Here is a 27500-nt window from a genome sequence, read left to right as displayed (position 1 = left end):
AATGTGGCAGTCCTGTACAAGGACGATGTTACTGTTATTTAGCCCCAGGAAAACATCTTTCCCAGTTGGCTGCCGGCACACAGTTTGTGCTCGTATAGTATATGCAAGGGAGTTCATTGCTCTTATCTCTAGCCTTACGTGATACTCACAGACCTAGGCTTCTGGGTAGTTACCTTTCCTCAGTGTGAGAATATCACTGGCTAGTGATGAAGGCTCTCTCCACTTGCAAATACTATATATTTTTTAAGCAACACATAGTCACTGGTCTCGTAAAGAGAAAAACAACTTGTTTTCTTCATTTTGTTTCTTCTGTGAAATAATCATCATCATTGTTTTAATGGCTACTTTTCCATGCTTGCATGGTATGGATTTGTTGAGACAAGTTTTTCTATAGCTGGGTGCCTTTCCTGCTGACAACTCTCACCTATTTCCAAGTAAAATAATATTTCCCATGACCAGACACATTTCTACAGAAGAAACAAAACGAAGGGTTCCACTTGCATGATCGTGGCACTCATTTTACAACTATCATATGATGTCAAGACAAAAAGATAGTAATATACATTCATGCTCACATATATACGACGCTTCTTTCAGTTTCCATCTACTAAATCCACTCACAAGGTGTTGGTTGGCCTGAGGCTATAGTAGAAGACACAAGGTGCCACGTAGTGGGACTGAATCTGAAACCATATGGTTGGAAAGCAAACTTCTTACTACACAGTTACACCTGTGCCTTGTCACACCTCTGAGTAGCTATGCTTATGTGTAGTCATGTTTGTGCCTATACAATGGGTTTCTTTCAGTTTTTATCTACCAAATCGACTCACAAGGCTTTGATATCTATGTATACCAAAAAAGGATCCCTGGTCCTTCCTGAACCATAGGATCTTAAGGCCAGTTTCCCAGGCTCTATGGTGTATATATATTCATCCCCTGGGCAGGAAACCAGTCCATCACAGAATTACTCATTTTTACCAGAGGAGTGGACTGGACTGAAGCAACATGAAATGAAGTGTTTTGCTCAAGAACATAATGCATCACATAGTCAAGAAAGTGAAACTACAATCTTATGATTATGAGTGCAACACTCTTACCATTTTAACCACTAAATTATGCACTTCCACATGTATGAATATATGTGCATATACATGTGTGTGTGTGTGTGTGTGTATATATATATATTTATATATACACACATCATATATTATATACACACATATGCATATGTAATGTGTGTGTATATATATAGGATGTGATGGGTAAATTGTTACCATTTTATATTGTCAATTCTATACATGCGCATTATTTGTGTTTTGATTTTGTTGACTACACAATATAGTAGGGTCAGTTGGACACCATCTGTGAGAAAAACAGCATCATGACACAGTTCATTCTGTCAGAAATTTGGAACCAACATGCTGTACTGCTTGGCATTTCCACTGGAGACTCTAATACAAACATTTCCGAGTGTTTGGATGTCAATTTGAGGACATGTACTGAGAGTGATAAAAATCCAGTCAACATGATGGTGTTTGGAGTGATCACTAGTGATGGCAACATTATGCCTCCATTCATCTTCCCACATGGTCTCAGACTCAATGCAGAGGCCTACATCAAGTGCCTAGAGGAGATAGTGCTGCCCTGGGTCAAGAGGGTGGCTGCTGGAAGATCCTATGTCTGGCAACAGGACTCTGCACCATGCCACACAAGCAGGAGAACCCAGTCCTGGCTGTCAGATAATTTCTGCGACTACATCACCCTTATCATTTGGCCACCTATCTCCCCAGACTGCAACCCCCTTGATTATTATTATGTGTGGGATGCCGTTAAGCAAGAGACCAACAAAACTGCTTGTAACACCAAAGAAGAACTGAAGGCAAAGATTATGGCAGTATTCACCAACTTAAACAAGGAAACCATCCAGAGGAGTCACAAGAAATTCCACAGTCGTCTGAAGGCCATGGTTGAAGCCAAAGGCAATTTTATTGAATAAATTTACTCTTTAGTATTTTAAGATATCTTTATGTAATATTGGTAAATATATCTGTTAAAATGAGATGTCAGTGTTATTTTCATTTTTGTGTAATTTAGACCACAATCGCCTGAATAGTTTCATGGGGCGGTACTAATTTTGTTTCATCACCATTTTTCTCAATTAAACTTCTGAACTGGAAGAGCTTGTCCATGGCTACTTCCAGTCCAACGATATTTCCGCCCACAGCAGCCAAAAAACTTTGCTTTTCCTTGGTGTCCTTTATGTTGTTTTTACTTCCTCCCATCTCAGGAAAGTCCTTATTGGATGTGAGGTCAAACTCCATGATTAGAACTTGTCGCAAATGACAAGAAAAACTTGTCATAAATGACAAAACATTTTGAAAAATAACCCGTAAGGGTTAACAGTTCACAAAAACAATGTGCAGAAATTTTCTGCCCTGTAAGGCGAAAACTACTGTTTGTCAAAAGACAACAGTTCAAATAAACGTGCAGTAACACAATAACAAGAAAAACACAGACAGAAACAAACTCACGTAACGATTGGGTAGCAAATGAAAGTAATGACGCATAACTGAGGAAAAAGGTGATTAGAGGAAGTGAAAATAGCAGAGCACTGTGGGAATTTATAGGTGATTAGTACCAAGCGGGGTAATTCTGTTATGCATAGTTTAATTTAAATTATCTTCTATTATTATCTTCAATCTAACTATGTTGAGGGATATATATAATTTGTTATAATATAATTTTTAGTAATATTTAATTAATTTACTTATTTAATTATTTATATAATCTATTCAAGTACTGTAGAAATCAAAAGTGTGTGGTTATTAGATTGAAGGGGTGGAGATTCACTATTTCATTTTATTGAAAGTAAAATTACTTTTGTGTCTACATTTCACTCCTCGTTCATCATATGTGTTTAGTAATTGATCTCTAGACTGTAGCAGTTTCATAAATTCTGTTATACATAATAAACACATTTTATTCCCTATATTATAAGAGTGGGCTCTACCTGTTATACTCCAACTAAGGGTGTAATCTCTTATTCTAGATTTTAATTCCCTTATAATTCCACTTAAACCTGCGAACTTACTTAAATTAGGATTTTTGAAAGTCTGGTAGTGTTGCGAGATAGAAAAATGTTCATGTCGTAATAAGACTAAATGTAAGCTCTCTAATAATTGTAATATTGATAATGTAATTCATAAATGTATAGTAAGCTCTTAGAACAGTAATAATAAAATTATAAATAAGGTTTATATAGGATCTACAGCTAATGAAATGAAAAAAAGAATCTCCCAACACTACAAGACTTTCAAAAATCCTAATTTAAGTAAGTATATATATATACATATATATATACATACACATACACATATACATATATATATATATATATATATATATACACACACACATATATATATATATATATATATATATATATATATATATATATATATATATATATATATATATATATATATATATATATATATACATATATATATATATATATAATAGAGTTATTAATATTTCTAAGTCTCTCTAAAGGAGACTACGGCAGCGGTACTGGAAATTAATAGTTATCGCCAAGCCAACATGGCAGTCCCAAAATTAGGACGAAAGCTGCCGTGAATTAGCTCCAAGAAGCCATCGCCTCTAGCTAGCTATGTGACACACGAAACCTGTGTCCTTTATAACCTTCGAACAGGGGAGGTCAGCAGTGTCCCCCTGCTGGTTTGGCATCTGCAGACTAGTTTCAGGGTGTTGCCCCTTGTCAATGCAGAGCAGCCAAGCCTTAGCCAGGCGGCGCTGCTGACTATCTGCTCGAAGGTTATTTATCTAATTTCAGTGGAATCTATCCACTGGTTTTCAGAAATAGAGTTATTAATATTTCTAAGTCTCTCTAAAGGAGACTACGGCAGCGGTACTGGAAATTAATAGTTATCGCCAAGCCAACATGGCGATATATATATATATATATATATATATATATATATATATATATATATATATATACATATATATATATATATATATATATATATATATATATATATATATATATATATATACATATACATATATATATACATATACATATATGTATACATATATATATATATACATACATATATATATGTGTATATATATATATATACACACACATATATATGCACATATATATATATATACATATATATACACACACACACACACACACACACACACATATATATATATGCATACATACATTATATATATATATATATATATATATATATACATATACACACACACACACACACACACACACACACACACACACATATATATATATATATATATATATAGATTCAGGTGAATATGGTACTAAAGTTTAGGCCTCAGAATTAAGTATGGTATTATCCATACAGTTTCAAAATAAGGTGATTAAGGTCAAAATAAGCAACAAGAATATCCAAAGTTAATGCAGTACGATCGTTTCATGTGACTCCATTTAATTAAGTAATGTGAACATTACATCAAATATAAAATGCAGAGCAATCCTCAGCTGCACAAAGATATAGAAATTTAATGGAATTACATTTAAACAGAAGGACATATTTTTATAACTAAATCTAAACTCTCCAAGTGGAAAGGAAGAATACAAAAAAACCATTTTGATTTAGCCAAACCATATAGACTTCCCCAAAGGGGAAGAAGGTCCCCTGCAGTATATTAAGAGGCGAGATTAGTTGAAACAAAATGAAGGAAAAAAATAACTCTGAAGTGAGAGGAGGGAATTTCCAAGGTGCAAGTTGACTGCGAACCTGGGGCACACCAAAACTGTTTCCAATTGGACCCTGCAACTCCTAAAGCTGGCCTGAGATCTGGTATCTAATATTCTTTTCTAGTCTAGGCACAAGGCCCGAAACTTTTCTTGTGGTGGGTAGTCGATTAGATCATGCCCAGTACACAACTGGTACTTAATTTATCAATCCTGAAAGGATGAAAGGCAAAGTTGGTGGTGGTTGTGGTGGTAGTGGTAGTGGTGGTGGTGGTGGTGACTGGATAGTGAAAAGTGTACTTATTTAATTGAACTAAGTTTTTTTAATATCACCTATCACTTAACGCATGCACATAAGTGCAATTCCATGAAATATTCACACTTATTTACATGGCAGATATCTGCAATTTAACAAAAGGTTGTATCATATGTACAGAATATTTGTTTTTGTTCATGGGAAAATAAGAGTGAATATTTATTTTATGAGTGCTGCATATTAAGTCTATAAAGTTGTGCATAAAGTATATAAAGTGTATATTTAAAGTGTATTAACTAATCATCATATTCCAATTTCTTTCACTTTCCAATGAGTATCAGATGAGAGACTCTCTTTCCATACAGACACAACACAAGCTATGCTTTCAGGTTTTTTAGGATAAGTTCACCATTAATTCCATGAAATATTCACGGGTCCTGCTAGTCAATAAATAAGATGTGATAGTGGTGATTGTGGTCATGTGTATGTTGTTTGGTGATGTCAGAGGTGGTTTGGTGGTTGTTGGTGGTTTTGTCATAGAGGAAGTGATACCTGTTGGTGCTGCTTTGCTTAAGCAGGTCTAAACATGCAGATGGTTAGCTAAAGTGACAAAGCATAATCCATAGATCTGATTTTCCAGCTATATCATGCTGGTGCTACATTAAAAGCACTGGTACCAGCACCACTTAAAAAGCACTCAGTACACTCTGTGGAGTAGCTGACATTAGGAAGGGCATCCAGCCATAGAAATCATGCCAGAAAAGACTATGGAGCCTTGTGCAGCCCCTGGCCTTACCAGCTCTGGTCAAACCATCTAACCCATGCCAGCAGGGAAAAGAGACATTAAATGATGATGATCCTTATCTTCATCTTCATCATCATCACCACCACCACCATCACCATCACCATCACCATCATCATCATTCTTCTGTGAAGCTATGGAAACTATATAACACTGTCTGAAATGCAACAATGCAATGCAATGTGGATAGTCTGGACAGATTGCATTTTCTCTTGTGATGACCATGATGGATGTAAGTATGGTGGACTTAGTCAGAGTGCAGTAATTGCCGTTCATCACAGGGCAGTGTTTGGAGCCAGTGAGCCTATTGGTATTTCTGTTATTTCTGTGTGTGTGTTACCTATTCTTGTCGGGACTGAGTGAAATAGTGCTTGTTTGATGTTATAGTTGCGTCCTAGGGTTATTCTATGTGTGTCTGGATGTTTGGAAGTGATTTTTTCATTTAATGGTAGGGACTGTGATGGTTGAAAATTACTGTGCAAAAAGCTAAGTCCTTCACATATTCAAGTGATCTTCCCTTTTTTTTAGTATTTTTGTCTTCTCGTGTAAGTGTACAACCTGTTTTGATGCATAGTACAGCCTTGTGTATTTCATGGTTTCGTTGTGGAGATCCCAGACAGTACGAAGTATATTTCAACATAGATTTTATGTACTTCTTGTAAGCTATTGTTTTATTGTTTGTGTTGACCAAAGGCTGTACCTGTGAGTACTCTAAATAGGTTTCTGCATTCTTTCGCTTCGTTTACTGTCTTCTTTGCATAGTGTAAATGTGTTGTAAGTCATACATGCACCAACTGTGTATATATAAGTTATACATGTATTGCAGACTGTAATGGTTTCTTGTGTTTAGTGTTCCCTGGTACTGATTTAAGCCTGTTATTTTGGAACTAGTTTTCCAAGTGACTGGTGTAAGAGTTGTGCAGATGATTGAGAAGTAGTTGTGCAACTACAGGTGGAAAATAAAGGGGAGGATGAGTGTGATCTCACCTGCATATTAGTAGTGTGTATGTTTCAAGAAAGTGTACAAAGGTTATATATGTATATTGCTTGAAAAGAATGGGTGAGACACTACATCCCTGTGGTACTCCATTAACAAAAACAATAAGCTGTTGAAGGGTTGTTCCCATATATTTCATAGGCTTGACAACCTGACAGGTATTTTACTAGTTGATGCTTTGTGTTGTTCCTTTAGGTGATATAGATATTTTTTTTCATGTTTAAGGTATAGCAAGTAAAGGAGTTGAAAGTTTGCTAATGTCAGTGATAGTTAAAACTACCATCGACATCAGCAAACTTTCAACTATATTTGTAATATGCAGTTTTGGTTGTTGGAGCTGTTATGTATTCCTTGTGACAGGTTTATTAGTAGTGTGAAGGTTGAATATTGTAGTCTGAAACCATGCTTATGGTTTACAGAGGAAGATGTATGCAGTGTTGATGTCAAGATTATCCTTTCTAAATTTTTGATGATACACATACAAGAGTGATGTGTCTGTGTGATATAACTTTAACTTCATTCCAGAATTTTGTTGGATTTTAGAATTATTATGATTTTGCCCATCTTCTAGATTCTACTACTATTATGGTGTTGATGTAAGTAGTCGCAGAAGATGGTGAGTGCTGTGATACTAAGTTGTAATTCTTTTGTGCACTTGTGTTTTGTGTTTGAGACCCTGTGAGACCTTTGACAACAGGTTGCTGTCCACTCTTATAGAATTAACCCAACCAAGTAAAATCAAGAGCTCCAAGAAGTAAAATGGAAACAATGATGATGGTGATGATGATGATGATGATGATAATTAGACACATGACTATTGTGTCTTGCTGAAATCAATTTTTACCATTCATCCCTTTGGGGTTGATAAAAACAAATTATCAGTCAAGAATTGACTTATCCTTTCCCTTCAAAATTGCAAGCCTAGAACCCTTCAATGGACAGGCATCCTGTTCAGGGAGAATATTGTGAGCTCAATCACTCATATGCCATGGAAACTGGGTAACCAGCATTAATATTCCAAGATCTCAAGGGAAAAAGGAAAAAAAAGGAAAAATAAGGATAACAACTAATTTGAACTTTGAACCTTCTTCATTGGTTTTCTTCTCAAGTTCTTCTTTTTCTTTGGAGTCAGTGTCTTTTGATGTCAGCGATGCCTTATTCGGTTCCTTCTTATGATCCTTCTTCTTCTTCTTCTTGGGACCCTGTCAAGAAAAATGGACACATTACTAGATAGGTCAACTGAAATCAACCCTTTATAGCCAGCACTGATTGTAATTTCTATAGAAAATCTGTAGAGATAACCTTAACACGTGATTTAATAGCACTGCTAACACAGTAGAACACAATATTGACTTATAAAGCATTTAATATACTATTTAGTATATTACTAGCAAAGATACCTGGCATTGCTCGTGTTACATTCAATTGAAGAATTAGACTTTTCTGTTATATTTTCTCTAATGAACTGGAATACCTATGATTTGAATTCCATCAAAATTGCAGATGAGGGTTCTTTCCCTCTTTACACACCCTAAAAAAATTCTAATCATGTGACATGTATCCATACTACTGATATTTATGCACAGATTCCAAAATTCCAGTGTTATGGAACCTGTTAAAAGGATTTTGCTCCTGAAAAATGGAGGTCATGGAGCTCTAAAATGTGGGAGTTAAGGCCCCCATTGGGGGGGGGGGGGTCTTAATGTCAACCAGAGAAGTTGAATTGTTGGGAATCTTTTTAACTTGGGTGTAATATGTATTGTTTGAATTTCTTTGAAATAGGAAATATATGTATGTTTACTGGGTTTGTAAAAGAGAGCAAAGCTACAGGAAACCAAAAGACGAATGATCACAATAAGCAGTCAGCTACCCTACCCTAGTCGTTACCACTCCCCAATGTAGGATTCCTCACCATACAGGTGATAGGTACAGCCGTAAGATGCATTATGGATTTATAGCAATTGGAAGGGCGTGATCCAACTCAAACATGAACAACTGTGTGACGTGAGGGCAAAGGGAAAACAAAAGTGTCACCTCTGGAGTTTGCAACTGACCACTATACCGATAGGTAACTGGACAGAATAAATTTACAATCTATAAATATCTTTCAATAACCAGTCACTCATCTGGGAAGGCCTTGAAATCAATGTTACCATCGGGGACTATGTGTGACCCAGTGATAATAAAAAGACTCAAAGGAGGTTTGCAACCAAATAACTTTACTGAACACTTTGCAACTGAATCAGTGGAAGCAAAGATGCCTCTCATTTACTTGAAAATTTATGCACCACATTGCAGAAATCACAATCTAAGTATATCTCAAAGCAAACTCTTACCCTGTTGTACCATTGAATTACAAATAACGCTCATCTTTTATGCTCAGGTGACCCTACAGCTTCTAAGAGTACAACTGTATTCATCTTTGCTTAGATAAAATGACTAAATTGTGGGTGTTAAGTCCCCATGAAGGGGGTCTTTCTAACTTCTAAGAAGATGAAATTTTAGAAATATTACTTCATTTGTGTCTAATATCAAAAGTTAAAATTTCAACAACAGCAAAAATATATGAATTTTCATGAGGGTTATGGCCCTTATGCATAGAATATAATTTCAAAATATCATAAAGATCCATTCAGTACTTTTGACCTAGTTTTGGATCATTAAAAAAATGACTAAAATTTGGGAGTCTTAGAATCCTCATGAGAAGTGGAAACTTTGAGAATACCCATGGTTGAAATTTCATCAACATCGAAAATATATGAATTTTAATGGGGGTTCTGCCCCGTTTAAGCCATCTTAAATTCAAACCAAACTGCCCTCATGCATTGAATCTAAGTTCCAAATATCATAAGGATCCATTCAGTAATTTTGGTCCATGAAATTGTATGAAATACACAGCATTACCAGCATTACCCTTCTCCCTAGGCTTGGATTTTGTGTTCCAAATTTCATTAGGATTGGTGCAGTAGTTTTCGAATGATTCAGTAACACACGAACACACATAACGAGATTGACTTTTATATAATAGATATGAATATGCACATATACATACATGTGTGTGTGTGTGTATGTGTGTGTGTTTATTATATATATATATATATACACAGACACACACACAAAAAGATAGATTGATAGATACAACTGAGTAGGTAAACAAAAATATGAGACACTGCCTAGTGCTTTTTTTTATTTTGATAAGCCTGGTACTTATTCTATCAGTTTCTTCTTGTCAAACCAGTAAGTTATGGGGACGTAAATAAACGAACACCAGTTGTGAAGCAGTGATGAGGGAGACACACAAAGACAAAGACACACACACACACTTACATCATCATCATCATCATCATCGTTTAACGTCCGCTTTCCATGCTAGCATGGGTTGGACGATTTGACTGAGGACTGGTGAAACCGGATGGCAACACCAGGCTCCAGTCTGATTTGGCAGAGTTTCTACAGCTGGATGCCCTTCCTAACGCCAACCACTCAGAGAGTGTAGTGGGTGCTTTTACGTGTCACCCGCACGAAAACGGCCACGCTCGAAATGGTGTCTTTTATGTGCCACCCGCACAAGCCAGTCCAGGGGCACTGGCAACGATCTCGCTCGAAAATCCTACAGGAGCCAGTCAGGCGGTACTGGCAACGGCCACGCTCAAAATGGTGCATCTCATGTGCCACCCGCACAAGAACCAGTCCAGGGGCACTGGCAACGATCTTACTTGGCTTGCCGGGTCTTCTCACGCACAGCCCATTTCCAAAGGTCTCGGTCCGTAGTCATCGCCTCGGTGAGGCCCAATGTACGAAGGTCTTGCCTCACCACCTCAGCCCAGGTCTTCCTGGGCCTACCTCTTCCACGGGTTCCCTCAACTGTTAGGGTGTGGCACTTTTTCACGCAGCTATCCTCCTCCATTCTCACCACATGTCCATACCAGCGCAATCGTCTCTCTTGCACGCCACAACTGATGCTTCTAATGTTCAGCTTTTCTCTCAAGATACTTACACTCTGACGGGTATTCACATTGACATTACACATCCAACGGAGCATACTGGCTTCATTCCTTGCGAGCTTACGTATGTCCTCAGCAGTTACAGCCCATGTTTCCCTGCCATGTAGCATGGTTGTTCGTACGCATGCGTCATACAGTCTGCCTTTTACTCTGAGTGAGAGTCCCTTTGTCGCCAGCAGGGGTAAGAGCTCTCTAAACTTTGCCCAGGCTATTCTTATTCTAGCAGCTACACTTTCAGCGCACCCACCCCCACTACTAACTTGGTCGCCCAGATAGCGGAAGCTATCGACTACCTCTAGTTTTTCACCCTGGAATGAGATAGAAGTTGTTTCCTGTTTGTTTGCAGTCTTTATTGCACCTGAACATCTGCCACAAACAAAAACTAACTTGCTAGTTAACCTGCCTTTGATGTTGCTGCACCTCTTATGTGTCCATAGCTTGCACCGGGTACATCTTATAGAGTTACTACCTACTCCTTTTCTACATACTGAGCAGGGCCATCTACCTGAAGGGGTTTGTGTTTTATCTACCTTCCTACTTATTAGGATTTTGGTTTTAGCTAGGTTGACTCTAAGGCCCTTCAATTCTAGACCTTGCTTCCACACCTGAAACTTCTCCTCTAGTTCTGATAGTGACTCCGCAATTAGGGCAAGGTCATCAGCATAGAGGAGCTCCCAGGGGCAACCTGTCTTGAACTCCTCTGTGATTGCCTGGAGGACTATGGTAAATAATAGGGGGCTGAGGACGGAACCTTGGTGGACCCCTACCTCTACCCGGAATTCCCGTGTATATATATATATATATATATATATATATATATATATATATATAAACCTGAGCTACTTCCTCTCCCCACACCAAAAAAAAAAAAAAAGAAAAAGAAAAATTTTGCTTACAAATAATGTTTGCTTGCAAAATCGTATATATACGACTGGTAGCTATCTTCAGATATTAGACAACTTGGTGATTGAAAGGGAAGTGATGACAGCTTCAGCCAAGCTTAGTCAGAAATCTTCCATGAAATATGGAACTTAAATTATTGTCTGTAAACAGTTAAGATACAGTGTTTAGTATTATGTTAAAAAACCAACTGTGTAAATTTTATGCATTGTTTCCCTTATCTATGTAATAATCTGCTTCTTTGTTCACCCATTATATGTTAGTTAGAGAGATGGAGGTGGAGTAAGAATGGGAGAGAGAGAGAGAGAGAAGGGGGAGCGAAGTAAGAAGAGAAGGAGTAAGAATGGGAGAGAGAGAGAGAGAAGGGGGAGCGAAGTAAGAAGAGAAGGAGAAGTAGAGAAAAGTGATTACTATTAATGCACTTAGGCCAAATGGTTATGTGGTCAGCTGAAGGTAAAAGCGAAGAAGGAGAGAAAAAGAGGAAAAGAGAAGAGTTAATGATGTGTAGTGGGGTGGAGGAAGGAATATTTATTATGTGGTTAAAAAGTTAGCTGAAGGGAAAGATAGATAGAGAGAGATAGGCTGGGGAGGCAGCTATGGTGAGAGAGAGTGAGATAGAGAGAGGGGCAGATAATGGTGGTGGTGGCTGTGGTGTGTTGATATTAAAAAGTATTTTTTTTTTTATAATGAGGAAAAAGACAACTCTAATGGTGATGTAAGGAAATGAATGTAGACAAACATCAAGAATATTTAGAGAAAGCTAAACTATAAATGCTATAAAAATGTAAATCATCGTTTTTTTAATTTCTTTCATTCTCTGGAATTTACATAGGAAATGATTATCTCCCTTGTAATAGTTGTAACCATGTGTATGTATATATATATATATATATATATATATATAAACAAATGGTAAATGAGTATATGCATATATACGTACAGGTATGTGCATACCGACATCCACCTGTATGTATAGGTGCATATCTGGGTACAGGACATTGCAAACAAAACGTAGACGAGAAAACACACAAGCCACATAGAGAACATTCTACTTCATCAGCTACCCACGTTTTAACACCGACGCATCTTCTTCATTATCTAATATCTGTTTTCCATGCTGACATGGATTGGATGGTTTGACAGGAGCCAGCAAGCTAGAAGGCTGCACCAACCTCTACTGTCTATTTCAGCATGGTTTTTATGGTGGGATGCCCTTCCTAATGCCAACCATCTTACAGATATATATAAAAAGGATCAAAGGTTTTTCCTGGGTCATCAGGATTTTTGCCAGCTGAGAGGGCTGGAGCTATGAAATAATGTGTTTTACTCTTTACTCTTTTACTCTTTTACTTGTTTCAGTCATTTGACTGCGGCCATGCTGGAGCACCGCCTTTAGTCGAGAAAATCGACCCCAGGACTTATTCTTTGTAAGCTTAGTACTTATTCTATCAGTATCTTTTGCCGAACTGCTAAGTTCAGAAATACAATGCATTGCTCAGTCCAGGAATTGAAACTTCAATCTTACAATTATGAATGTAACACCCTAACCTCCTTAAACACACACACATTTATATATTTATATTTTTTTTATCATCATCATTTTATGTTCATTTTTCCCTACTTGTATGTGTTGGACCAGTCTTGTCCAGCTCAATACCTTTGTTATCTCTTTCATAAAATCAGATTTCAGCACTTCTTCCAATATTTTCCTTGGTGTTCCTTTTTGACAGGTTCCTGCCTCTTGAAATGCTTGACATTTCTTTCCCAAACATACGTTTCTCCAATCTTTAAGGTATCAGCTTCAACAGCTTTCTCTTTAACTCTATTTGGGGGTCGTTTCTCCCTCTCTTATACATTTTCCTTGTTCAGAAACCTCTTGCTGAATGAGGAGATTGTATAAGAGAGGGAGGAACTACCCCCAAATGTGTGTGATAACTAAATGGGTTATTCTCTGATTTTTGGTTTGAAATGTTGCTTTTATCATTTTCACTTGATATATTTCCAATTTATCAAATTTCCTTTTGATACTTCTCTAATAATAAGTTTTTTTTTTTTTTTAGATATGTAATCCTTACTGATTGTGTGTACTAAATTTTGTTTGTTATAGTGGGAGCGTTTTATGAGATGTGATGGAACTCCTGATCCCATGATACAAAAAGAAATCAATACATATATTAGCCTGTCTCTTGAAGATGATAAAAACAATGATATTGAAACAGTGTTAGAAAACAGTCTCCTGAATTTAGCAGTAAGTGCTCATTTCATTACCCTGCATGCATAAGCGAAATCAGGTATTGTAATTACTCATCTTTGTCTGTGTGTTTGCAAAATTACTGGAAAATGGTTGAAAGGATTTTCACCAAATTTGGCAGAAATACTCATTGGGTAAGTGGCTCAAAATGTTGAACATTTGGTTTGATTATCTTTTAAAAAAAAAATTTTAATTTAAAAAATCGAATTTACAAATTTCCCAATAAGCAAATGGTCATATTATTTTGTTCACTTTCTTTTCCATATGTGTATAAATCATGGTGTGCCTATGCGCGTAGACACATGTGGGTATATACATACATACATACATACATATGTACATAGATATGCGACTGAATGTGTGTGCGTGTGTGTGCACGTGCGCACACGTGTGTATACACTGATGGATTCGAGGCTTTCATTTAGTAATGAGTTGGTTTCTTAATTTCACCAGAATATAAATACCCCTAATGGTAAAACTTTAAAAAAAAGACAAAAAAAATTAATTCAGTTCAATTAAAAAGCTTCGGTAGGTAATGCATTGTAAGCCACACTATAATTTGCGAAAAACTTTATCTTCATGCAGGGTATGCATCACCCTTCCAATGACTTTTTTTCTTACATTTATAACTATGTTTATTATTTGTCATTCTGTTTAACGTCATGTTAGCTCTCACTGAGCAGATTTATGGCGAAAGGTATTCCAGCATTGTATATCTAGGACTACATTACTCAGTATGTTTCTCCTTTTTTTTTAAGTGAGCAAGATTTGAGGGAATCTGGTTACTATTTCTAGCAGCCTAAGTGACCATGTAGTGCAGTGGTTCTCAACAAGGTCCAGATGACCCTTAAGGGTCCATATATGATTTTGTAGTTAAAATTCATGTGCAATAAATTGGTTATATTTCTATAATACACAAAATATTAAAATTTTTTTTACACAGTTCCTATTAATATTTAATGTCAAAAATATGAGATATTTTTAAGCATTGAATGGCTATGGTGGTCCACCTGAGTAAAATAGGAATCAAAAGGTTCCACAGGAAAGAAATGGTTGAGAAGCACTGATGTAGAGGCTTCCTTGTTAATTTATACTCTGTGAGGTTTATGTCAAGATTACAACAGTTATGTGTTGTTGTGTAGATTATATGAGACAGTTTTGTTTATTTTGGTTTGTATGTTAGTTTATAGATAAATGCTAGATGTGAATTTTGGTGTGTAGAGCTGTTAAATAGATGTGTTTTATTGTATAGAGATACATGTGCATGTAGTATGTAGTGATCAATGACTGTTTATTGATACAAATATACTGCAGGTGTATTTTGTGGGTAATGAGACACAGTTGATGCATGTTTTATTCTACGAAGACACAGAAGAAGAATACAGATTTCAAATTTTTGGCACAAGGCCAACAAGTTTAGAGAAGTGGGATAGTTGATTTCATGGAGTCCAGTACTCAACTGGTACTTATTTTATTAACCCTGAAAGGATGGAAGGCAAAGTCGACCTCAGCAGTGTTTGAACTCAGACCGTGAAGACAGACGAGATTCTGCTAAGCATTTTTCCTCACGTACTAACAATCCTGCCAGAATCATAATATTGTAGAGAAATATTTCATGCATGCATTGTTGAACCAAGACATCATCAAATAGGGTATATGTGTCAGATGCTCATTTCAAGTGGGCTTCTTTTTCTTAAGTCAATGGTTAGCTGTTAATGAGGTCTTTTTGTAAGCCCATGGCTAGCTGTTAATGGGGTTGGTTTGTGAATCCATGACTAACTGTTAATGAAACTAGTTTGTGAGTCTATGGTCTGCTATTGATGACGCACTAAAAAAATGGAAATGACTTCATAGTTTGTTTTTTGAAATTTGAAATTTAGGAAGTTTTGGTTGGTTTTTATATCTGCACTCAGTTCTGTCTAAGAGTGTCTTAGTATAGAGATGGGATGTCACCATATTCTTAATACGTTGCAGAATTAACTCACTGATTAACCTTCCTTTATGTAGCTAGCTTAGATGAAGAGGGTTGAATTGTCAACAAAACAATTTAATTATTAAAAGAAAAAAATATATTTTAAATGTCTTAACATTTAGTGTGTCATTGTCTATAACTAAGTATCTACCTATACATACACACACTCACACACATGTGTGTGTGTGTGTGTGTGTGTATACACATATATATATATCCATGTATGTATGTATTGTGATATGCTTTACAATGAAACAGACTGACTGAAGAATAATCATCCTTTCTGTTTTCTGAAATTCTGCAAAGTCAAATCAGAAACTATCTTCTGTAAACTTTTCCAAAATTCATCACAGTGTAATTGTGCTTTTATTAAATCTTAAATTTTGTTAATTTAGCAAAGTGTCTTGATATTCTCTTAGATTCTCTCTTTAATTTCTTTGATTGTGTCAATACTATTTGATGCTGTTACTATTTCTATTTCTAAAATCATGTCAAGTATTGGTAGATTATTGACTCAATCACTTGATCATGTTTTAATTAGCACTTTACTGAATATGGCTTCAGCACATCAAGTATCAATAAATTATGTATTCAGGATGCTGCAATCTGTTTTATAATCAATATGTGCAGCTGTGAGTGTGTCAAAGACTGCTATGAGATGATAATATGATAATATTAAAAATTCTAAATGGCAGTGAGCTGGCAGAAACAGTGCAGTCACAGACTGTATTATTTGCATCATTTGGTTTTGATTGAATCAGCTCAGTATAATCAATTCTATTAAATCAACCCAGTATAATCAATTGAATTGATTGAATCAGACCAATATAATTGGTTCAATTGATTATACTAACTCACTTGCAGAAATTTGTGTTGTTCCTAGTAAAAAGAGAAATCAATATTTAAAATTGTACTAATGATCTATAAATGTCTTTAGATTTTTGTTTCTGTTGCTATTTCTAACTTTCTTCATAGCAAAACTCATCAACACCACATTGAACATCATAAGATTTCCTAACAACAGATGTAATGATGAGACATTTCTCTTATTACAATCATTACTTTATTAGAATGTTCTTCAGTTTCATGTTTGGCTTTCAAACTCATTTGATGTAGTCAAATACTACACCAAACATTTGTAATCTCCTGGAATCAATCACAGCAAGATATTAACAATCATAATTCCTTGTTCTAAATTGGGCTAACATCCAGCCAGTCTATTTTTGAATTTAAACAGTTGTTGTACTGTATACTGTAGCATTCTTCAACAATAGTAGTGCTATGTGCTATAGTGCAGTCAACCATTGCAGTACTGTATATTATAATATTTCAAAGACAACTGGCTTTTTTTTTTTGTTTTTGCCATTATTATTATAGCTATTGCATGTTATATTAGTTAGAAAGGAAGTTGCCTTGAGGTTTGGTGATGAGTCTTCTTCAGTCTCAAGAATCAATTGCACTTTTCTGCAAGTCAGCAATGCATGTCCCAATTCCAATATCCTTCATTCTCTGAGGTAGCAGTTTGGATAATGCATTTAGTGTACTAATTACTACAGGTGTAATTGTCACTTTTGTCTTCTACAATCTCTTCCTCTCTCTGGTTAGATCCTGATATTCTAAAGTTTTGTCAATTTCTTTGGTATTTACTCTTTGATCTTACACTTTTTTTTGTCCTCTCCAATCTTATCTGATCTTCTCGCTTTAATAGTATCGTCATCTTATTATTATTTGCACCAGTTCACATTTGGCCACATTGAAGCATCTACTTTTCTGCTTCTTTTGGAAGGGATGTGTTTTACTTGTCATGCAGTCCATCTGTTACAAGCACCCTCTACAAGATGGACTTGGTATGCTCTGGCTACTATGACACATCTTTCCACAGCTCAATTTGTTTTGTGTAATAAATTTTAAACTTTTTATAACATTCTTTATTTCTTTTTAGTGTTACATTCTTTTATCATATGAACATATTTGCTCATGCTTTTGTACATATGTTTTGTTATATGTTTAGGCCCTTGTAACTGGACAAAATTGGTAGAGCAACATCCAGAATATCTTATGGTGTTTAGTTACATACCTTTTGCTAAGGTCAACTTTGCCTTTAATCTTTCTATGATCAATAAAATACACCTAATCAAGTTTAAAGTTGATTTAATAGTCTATACTCCTTATTTCAAAATGTGTTGTCTTCTGTCAAAGTCAGAAATCATTATTATTTTAGAGGGGCAGATTAGCAGAATCATTAGAGAATTAGATATAAAATATTTTACAGTATTTCTCTTTACATTCTGATTTCAAATTCCACTTAAATCCACTTTGATTTTAATCTTTTTGGAATTAATCAAATAAAGTTCCAGCCAACTATTAATGCTGATGTAATCAACTAATACTCTGTCCTAAGTTTCAGGGCCTCTGCTTATATTACAAACAGTTATTGTTAAGTTAAAAATAATTAATTTTCAAAATCAAAAAGTTAAACTCCACTTTGTCACTGATGTTGTTGTTGATGTATATTTTCAATAGTTTCATGTAAGTTTTTCACTATACCACCAGAAACACAATTGCATTCCTCGGGTCAGTGTGCAGTATAGTCTTTTGGAAAGTAGGAAGATATGAACTTTGATAATAACATTTTCAATTATGACTGTGTGGTAATAAGCTTGCTTCCCAACCGTATGTTTCCAGATTCTGTCCTACTGCATGGCATCTTGAACAAGTGTCTTCTACTATTATAGCCTCAGGCTAACCAAAGCCTCATGTGTGGATTTGGTTGATGGAAACTGAAAGTGTCAGTTGTCCATGCTGGCATGGGCTGGACAGTCTGACCAGGGCTGGCAAGCTGGAAGGCTGCGCCAGACTCTAGTCTGATTTGACATGGTTTCTACAGCTGGATGCCCTTTCTAATGCCAACCACTCCGAAAGTGTAATGGGTGCTTTTACATGTCACGACATGAGTGCCATTTGCGTGACACTGGTATCTGCCATGACTGCAATTTTACTTGGCTTGGGTTTTCTTCTCAAGCATGACATAATGCCAAATTTCTTGGTCATTGCCTCTGTGAGGACCAGAACTTGAAAGGAGCTTTTCACATGCCACTGTCATCAGCTACTTTGCTTCCATGAAGCCCAATGCTTGCAAGGTGCTTTTTATGTGCCACCAGCACAGGTGCCAGTTACGTGACACCAACATCAGCCATGACTATAATTTCACTTGGCTTGACAGGTCTTCTCAAGCGCAACATATCACCCAAGGTCTCAGTTACTAGTCATTGCTTCTGTGAGCCCAAAGTTCAAAGATCATGCTTCACCACCTTGTCCCATGTCTTCCTTGGTCTACCTCTACCACAGGTTCCCTCCACAGTTAGAGATTGGCTCTTCTTTACACAAATGTCCTCATCCATACACATCACATGACCATACCAATGCAGTCGTCTCTCTTGCACACCACATCTGATGCCTCTTATGCCCAAATTTTCTCTCAAGAGACTTACACTTTGTCGAACATGCACTCTGACATTACACATCCAGTGGATCATACTGGCATCATTTCTTTCAAGTCTACACATGCCCTCAGCTGTCATAGCTCATGTTTCACTGCTGTGTAGCATAGCTGTTTGTACACAGGCATCAAACAGTCTGCCTTTCATTCTGAAGAAGCCTTTTGTTGCCAGCAGAAGTAGGAGCTCTCTGAACTTTGTTCAGCCTAATCTTATTCTCGCAGTTACACTCTTGGAGCATCTACCTCAGCTACTAACTTAGTCATCTAGATAGCAGAAGCTATCTACTACCTCTAGCTTCCCCTGATGGCAGTTGATGGAGTCTATTTTCTGTACATTTTCAGTGTTTATTGTACCTGTGAATCTTCCACACAACAAAAGCTATTTTTCCTGTTAACCTTCCTCTGATATTGCTGCATCTCTTATGTGTCCATAGCTTATACAGAATACATCTTATGGGGTTTCTGCTTATGCCTTTTCTACAGATAGAGCAGTGCCATCTACCTGAAGGGATTTGTGATTTGTCTGCCTTCCTACTTACTAAGACTTTGGTTTTTGCTAGGTTAACTCTAAGGCCCTTCGATTCTAAACCTTGCTTCCATGCCTGAAACTTCTTCTCTAGTTCTGGTAGTGATTCAGCTATAAAAACAAGGTCATCAACATAGAGGAGCTCCCAGGGGCAGCCTGTCATGAATTCCTCTGTTATTGCCTGGAGGACTATGATGAACAAGAGATGGCTGAGCACCGATACTTGGTGAAGCCCTGAATGTTTTGCTGTACTCGTTGCCAACCCTCACCTTACTAGTAACATCTCTGTACATGGCTTGTATAGTTCTCACCAACCACTCATCTATCCCTAGTTTCTGCATTGACTACCAGATAAGGGTTGAGGAAACTCTGTCAAAAGATTTCTCCAAGTCAACAAAAGCCAAGTACAGAGGTTTATCTTTGGCAAGGTATTTCTCCTGCAGTTGCCTTACCAGAAATATAGCATCAGTGGTGCTTCTCCCTGGCACAAAACTAAACTGCATCTCATCTACACTAACTCTCTCCTTAATCGGTTAGGCTATGACCCTCTCTGTAACTTTCATCACCTGATCCAACAATTTGATACCTCTGTAATTATTTGTATCTAAGGCATCAACTTTACCTTTGTAGCAGTTGACTATGGTGCTGCTACACCAATCATTGGGTATGACTCCTTCATGGACCACCTGATTTACAATACAAGTGACTAGACCATAACCCACACCACCAGATATTTTAAGCATCTCAGTGGTGACTCCTGATGGGCCGGGGTCTTTCCCTGTCTTCACATCCTAAATTGCTTTATCTACCAAGGTACTGTTGATTCAGATAGCTGGTCTTTCAATTGGGTCAACATGTGGCAGACTCTCCTCCTTCCATTCATTCTCCACGTTCAGCAGTCTTTCATAATGGCATTTCCAAACTCCTTTTTTTGCAGAATCATTAAATGCAAGTGCACCATCATCCATGCAGGCATATTTCTCTCCTATGACATCACAATTTTCTCTCACAATTTTCTCTCTTGCAATCTGAAACACTTCAAGTTTTTGGTCCTCACATCACTGAACATAGGCAAACTTTTTTTCTACTTCTCTTTCGGCTAGATATACCTATCTCCTAGCTGCCTTTCTGGATATCTGCTACAATTTCCTGCTATCCCCACTCTTCCAGGCCTGTTTCTTTGCTCTAATAGCCCTGTCTACAACATCTTTACACCACTACGTCACCCTTGGTCTGGATGGGACTTTGCATCAGCCACAGATTTGGTCTGTAGCACTCAGCAGGAATTCCTAGTTGCCCTCTATGTCACAAGTTTGTAACTCCTCCTCCCTCTCATCAAATTTCTCAATTAGAATGTCCCTAAATCTCAGACCAAATAAAGGATCCTTAAGCTTTTAGGTCCTTTTCCAGAGTGGTCTGCTTTTTTGCATCCTTCTGGTCTAGAGTCTAAAGTCATTAATGACCAGTCTATGCTGGGGTGGGTACATTCTTCACTAGGGAGGGTCTTTGTATTTAAGAGCAACCATACACCCTGCTCTCCGGTGAGAATGTAGTCAATCTAGCTAGCACATTCACCTGATTGGTAGATTATCAGATGGCTGGCTGGCTTCCTGAAGTTGGTGTTGCAGATCAATAGGTTATTTGCATCATAGAACTCCACTAGTCTTGTTCCTGCTTTGTTTTGGGAACCAATTCTGTGGTCCCATGTACATCATGGAAGATATACATGGGCTGCTGTCCGACATGCCCATTGAAATCCTCAGCCACAAAGATGAAATCATTGTCACTCGTCTTTGAGGTAGCCTGCAGAAGTATGTCATAAAAGTGGTCCTTCTGTTCATTTGGTAGGCCCACTTGTGGGGCATAGGCAGAGACAGTTGTTGCTATACTATTTTGCAAGACTAGCCTGAGCTCCATTACTCTGTTGCACACTCTAACTATCTTTATGCCCTATCTACCCATTTCTCTGCAAGAAGTGTACTGACACCACCTACCTCATCGCTGTTACCTTCCCAGAAGATTTTATACCTATGTGACTTGCCTTTGAAGAACCTGGTTATGTATATCTATGTATGTGTGTGTGTGTGTGTGTGTGTGTGTTTTGTGCCTGTGTTTGTCCCCCACCCCTGCATAACAATCAGCGTTGGTCTGTTTATCTACTTGCAACTTAGCATTTTGGCAAAAGAAACCAATATAATAAGAACTAGGCTTAAAATGATAAGTCCTGGCGTCAATTTGTTTCATTAAAACACTTCAAGATGGTGCCCCAGCACGGCCACAGTCTGATGACTAAAACAATTAAAAGATAAAAGATTTAAAATGGCATGTAATATTGCCTTCCTGCATCACAGACTCAGTCACATCAGTCATCACAAACCTTTGATTCAAATGAAACTATAAGTTCTTGTTTCCTTGTGGTAACACTGTTCAGTTTTTCTATACATGATTTTAAATAATTGTAATGGTCTACAAATATTACATTTTAAACATGTCTGAATATTTTCTATTTACAGTTGATAGAAGAACTAAACAATTTTATTGACTTAGCAACACAGACAGAACCATTTACAGAACATGAGAACATTACATACCAAAATGTTAGTATCACCTCTTATTGAAATTTATAAATTATCTTGTGATTATAATGTATTTTTATTTAGATTTTTCTTTTGGTGTGATAAATCAGAAAAGGGTTAAAATGGATTATCTATAGATTTCAATCCAAAAAACCTCTACTAAGGCATAAATCTCTCCATACTAAATTATCCATACTAAACTATCTGCCATGCAATACTATTCCAGATTCATTATACTGCCTAAGTCAGTTGTATAAATGAAATGCATTGGCAAAAACACCTTGAGGAAAATCATCTTTCATCATAGCTTAGAATAATTCATCCATCATTATATTTAGAAAATTACTTTTAGGAGAAAAAAATGTTGCTTCTGTCCATCACACAGCCTGCGCATTTCTGTGATTCACTAATTACAACTGAAATTTCTAGTCTTTTGTCAAAAGAATCTAATATTTCAAAATGTCACTCTTCTGTCAGTCTTTACCAAGTTTGCTATCCTCACCAAACTCTTCAAACTTTCTTTCCAAGTATCAATATCAGTCCATGGAAAATCACAAGAGGAATAAAGACTTTTCTTTCTTCAGTTATAATAAACATGACTTCCATAGAGCTGGATTGTCTCCTAACATATTTTGTTTTATCTTCAGTGACCTTTTGAAAACTTTCTCTTTAACCTTCCATAAATATGCATTATTCACAAACAACCAAAAATTCTTTAGGTCAGACTTATGCAACTTCTTATAAATGGAAACCTCTAAAATAGCCTCTAATAGGAGTAAAGCAATCTTCATAGCATTAAAACATGTCTTGCCACATTACATCATCCTTTTTCCTGTTATTATAGAGGTGAGTCAGACTTGAAATCTTACAATATTACTTCCACTTTATTCTTCAAATTGGAACAAAGCAGCCTTTGACAGCACCAAGACATACTCTTATAATATTACATTCTCTTTATTCCTGGATAACACTCTAAAATCTCAACAAAAGTTTTGCTTCACAAGCCAACAACTGGTTGCTTAGCCTGCTAGAAATTGCCACCAAATCTCTCTCAAATAAATACCCCGTTAATTAATTCAAAATGACATTCCCATTAATGAAATCATTTATACCGAATGTATGAAAGAAAAAAATGGAATAGCTACAGCTGGAATGCTTGGATTAAATGCAGCCACTATTCACTTTACTATTATGTGTGCTCTCAAATATTGGTTTCAAATTTTGGTACCAGGCCAGCAATTTCAGGGGAGGGCATAAGTTGATTACATCGACCCCATAGACCCACTGGTATTTCTTTTATCAGTCCTGAAAGAATGAAAGGCCAAGTTGGCCTTGGTGTAATTAGAACTCAGAACATAAAGACGGATGAAATGGCACTAAGCATTTTGCCTGGTGTCCTAAGAATTCTGCCAGCTCACTGTTTTGTGCTCTCAAATATTAAAAAAAAGAAATTGTGTACAAAGAATACTAAATTTCTGTGTAGAAATATGAGTGAATAATAGATTCTTGAATGTATGTAAGCCTGAAACATTAAAAATGATTTTGTCTGTATTACATGGAGTCATAAAATTACTCTTTTTTTTTTTCAATTTTGTGAACATAAATTGGTAAATGTTACTGTATATATTCTGGTCAATAATATTTAACACTTTCAATGCAATTTTCTGTTATGTAACAGCTTCAAACAAATTTCTTTTGTAACACATCTCTTTTGTGCAACAATTTAATTTCCTTTGTAAGCCTGTGGTTTTTTTCCAGTTTCTCTAACTCAAAGTACTCCCCCCCCCCCAATACATGTGCCTCGGTATCCCTCTCAGAAATATCAAATCACCCGCATCTTTTTTGACCATATCTTCTGCACTGAGAACATCTATTTTACCTTTCCTTCACTCCTTTCATTGTCCTCATTGATATTACATTTATCCCATACTGTGACTGCCAGGGCGGAAGCTCAATCTTTTGCTATTATCAGCTGTTTCCATCAAACTGTTTCACCTCCAACCCACACACAGACACCCCAAACACTCTTGGTCTTTTTCTCACTGTAAAACTTCACCTCTGCCAATCTCATAACTGTCTCTGCATCTATCAGAGATCCTCTGGTCACTGTCTCATTGTAACAACCCAAAAAGCACTCCTACCTCCACCTGAACCCTATGGCATTTCAAGTCAGAGGTCCACAAGTTTTGATTTATTTATTTCTGGGATAATTCCCTACTCATGACTAAGCATGCCTTCCAACATACCATACACACACACAGAGAAAAAAAAATAACCTTGATGTTCTAAGACACCCTAAGTGGTTTACTCATAGTTGTACTGCAGCTGTTCAGATAGGAAAATGCCAACAATGCTTGGAAAATTTCAGCTACTCCACAAAACTGAGTAGTATTCACCTAACAGAGTAACTCTTATACATATCCCACGAGTAAAGGAAAGTTTCAAGTATGACACCTCTGCGTCTTGATCTTTTCTACACCCACTGAAAACTGGAGCTTATCCTAGTCATCTGCCAAAAGAATCTCAACTGTCTTTGTAGTTCTCTTTTCCTCCTTTTCTAAGCAATTATGTTTCCATATCTGCAGATAAAGCCTTGTCCTTTGCAGTCCACTTTGCATCCAACTCCATATCCTTGGCTAATTTCTTTCAACCTCTTCCACTCCACCTGGCTCCCCACCTTGCAAGTGCAGAAATACCTTTGGTTACTTAAGACCACCAAGATCGCCAATCCCTTCCATTACAATCAAGCATTGCACTCCAGAACTTGTTTCTATACTCACTAAATTCTTAATTTCTATTTTCTATGGGGATATACCCTGACGTTTGGATGCACTCATTAGTATGTCTCTACTCCAAAGAAAGGCAGTTTTTTTTTTACCATTCCTAGTATTGTCTCAATGTACTTACTTCTAACATCTTTAATATAATGGAAGCAGCCATAAACAATGACATTCCCCAATACTTTGAACGCATCTCTTTCCTCTGTGACCACTAGTACAGCTTTTACAGAACCAGACCCACTGAAGACCTACTCTCCCATGTCACTCAGCAGTGGACTGTCACTGTAGAGAACTTAGTTGAGTGCAATGTTGTTAACCTAGACATCAACAAAACTTTCACCTGTGAATCTCTTATCAGAACTTCCCACCTACACACTGTACCCATCTCTCATTTCTTGGATCAGTAGCCTCCTATCAGACTGCATCATTGATGTATGTTTTGAAAGAGCTTTTTCAATCAACTCTAGTGTTTGCCAGGGTTCAGTTTTGTCCCTCGTTCACTTACTCATTAATGACTTATTTGCTGTCAAATCCTGCAATGCTCACTCCAAAACAGATGATACAACCTTTCATTCCTCCATAACCTTCCTTGACCATGCATCATCTGCATGCAATCTAAATATTACAAATATTACCAAACCTGAATTGATTCCATGAATGGAGACTTTTGGAGAATCCACCAGTGGGACCAATTTTATTTCTTTTAACAGCCAAATAACTCAGACACATTCATATCTAGAAACTATTATTGGACCCCTCATAAGCACCCACCTAGAGCCCTTGCAATCACTTCAGATACTTGGCCTCATTATCACTGAGAATCCCCTTGTGAAAGCACATCCTTGTCATAGCTAGGATAGCATCCCAAAGACTGTTTCTTTTCTGCAGGGCCAGAAAATATTTCAACCCCCAGCATTGCTGACACTCTACATGGCTCAAATGAAATCCACAAAGATGTATTGCTTCCATATGCAGGATGGTGCATAGCACCATCTCAGATGTGCTGCTAAGCATGAAGATATCCTGGACCACATCCAGAGAAGAGGTACCCTACTGACTCCAGCCTCTGGCTCACAGGTGTGCTCTCTCTTCTCAGTCTTTTCTATCACAACTTTAATGACCTCTGTTCCTCAGAACTAGCTAGTCTCAAGTCTCAGGCACACCTGTCCAACTCATCTCTCCACCTTTTGTCACCCTTGCATTTAAGCACCCCCTTTTTTTCCAACCTCACACTAACCATTATGTCTGCTCCTTCATCCTCAGAACATTGGCTCTCAAGAACTTTCTCCCTTCTCACGTCTTACCTGCAACTGTTGACCTGCAATAGTTTAAACAACCTTAGCAACATCAAGCTCATTAGTCTCTGAAGCTCTGATCCTTCTTCTGGACTCAGCAAGTAAAAAATGAAATTTGTGGTCCTGAGCAAGGCATGTAATTTTGGACGCTCCAGTCTACCTAATTGATCTCAGACTCTCTTCATAGTGGAAGGTGATACAAGTGTAAGGACATCTAGTTAAACAGCTAAATGGCTCACTAGTAACAGCATAGGAATATGATGGAAAAATCAGTTTTATAAAAATGAATAAATGTAATATACAGATCTATTGGATTAAGTTGTAGAGTTTAAAAGAGGTTGCAACTGAAACTATAACATTAGGGTATATGAATGTGAACATTATATTGCTTATTGAGAATTTATATGTATGTAAATATTCTTGCTTGTGTCTCAGATAATCAAAGATTTGCAAAATTTGCTGGAAATCAAATTAAATGCTTCCATCCACAACTGTTTACTGGGTGCCTTACAAAATATTGATCCAGAAACTTCTAACTACCAAGCTTACCACTATAATGAATGTATATCAGTGTGTATTTGGGGAAACCTTAGCAAGAACCTCAGGTAAATTACAAATATTTGCATAATTTTTATAATTATAAAAACATTTTATTTTTTCTCATAATTTCACATTAACTGTAATTTGAAAGTTCTACAAATTTGAGGCATTTTTTCCTAATTTTATGCATTTAATAATGAAATAGTAAGAATAACTACATTTTCATCTTGATAAAGGAACTGAAAGACATGTCAACTGACAAAGTAAACTCTAGAGAAGGATCTTGTCAACACACGGTCATTGTTCCAAAATGTTCAATGTGCTTAATTTA

At 36.7% G+C, this 27500-nt stretch overlaps 1 protein-coding gene across 2 annotated transcripts in view; it reads left to right on the top strand.

The window, feature by feature from the left end:
• LOC106871922 (dynein axonemal intermediate chain 7 homolog) overlaps nt 1-27500 on the top strand; it is a 104250-nt gene that overhangs the window by 24844 nt on the left and 51906 nt on the right. For both annotated transcript variants that reach the window (XR_016243985.1, XM_014918679.3), the window contains exons 5-7: nt 13838-13978; nt 22492-22575; nt 27065-27234. Coding sequence is in view for 1 of the 2 variants with exons in the window: in XM_014918679.3 (XP_014774165.1) it covers nt 13838-13978; nt 22492-22575; nt 27065-27234 (395 nt within the window). In the remaining variant the exon portion in view is untranslated. The remainder of the gene's footprint in view (nt 1-13837; nt 13979-22491; nt 22576-27064; nt 27235-27500) is intronic.

Source organism: Octopus bimaculoides, chromosome 13 (genome assembly GCF_046866305.1).
Source record: "Octopus bimaculoides isolate indiv1 chromosome 13, ASM4686630v1, whole genome shotgun sequence".
In the NCBI taxonomy this organism is placed as follows: Eukaryota; Metazoa; Mollusca; class Cephalopoda; order Octopoda; family Octopodidae; genus Octopus; species Octopus bimaculoides.
The sequence above is the reverse complement of the archived record's forward strand: the minus strand, read 5'-3'. Positions and strand labels throughout refer to the sequence as shown.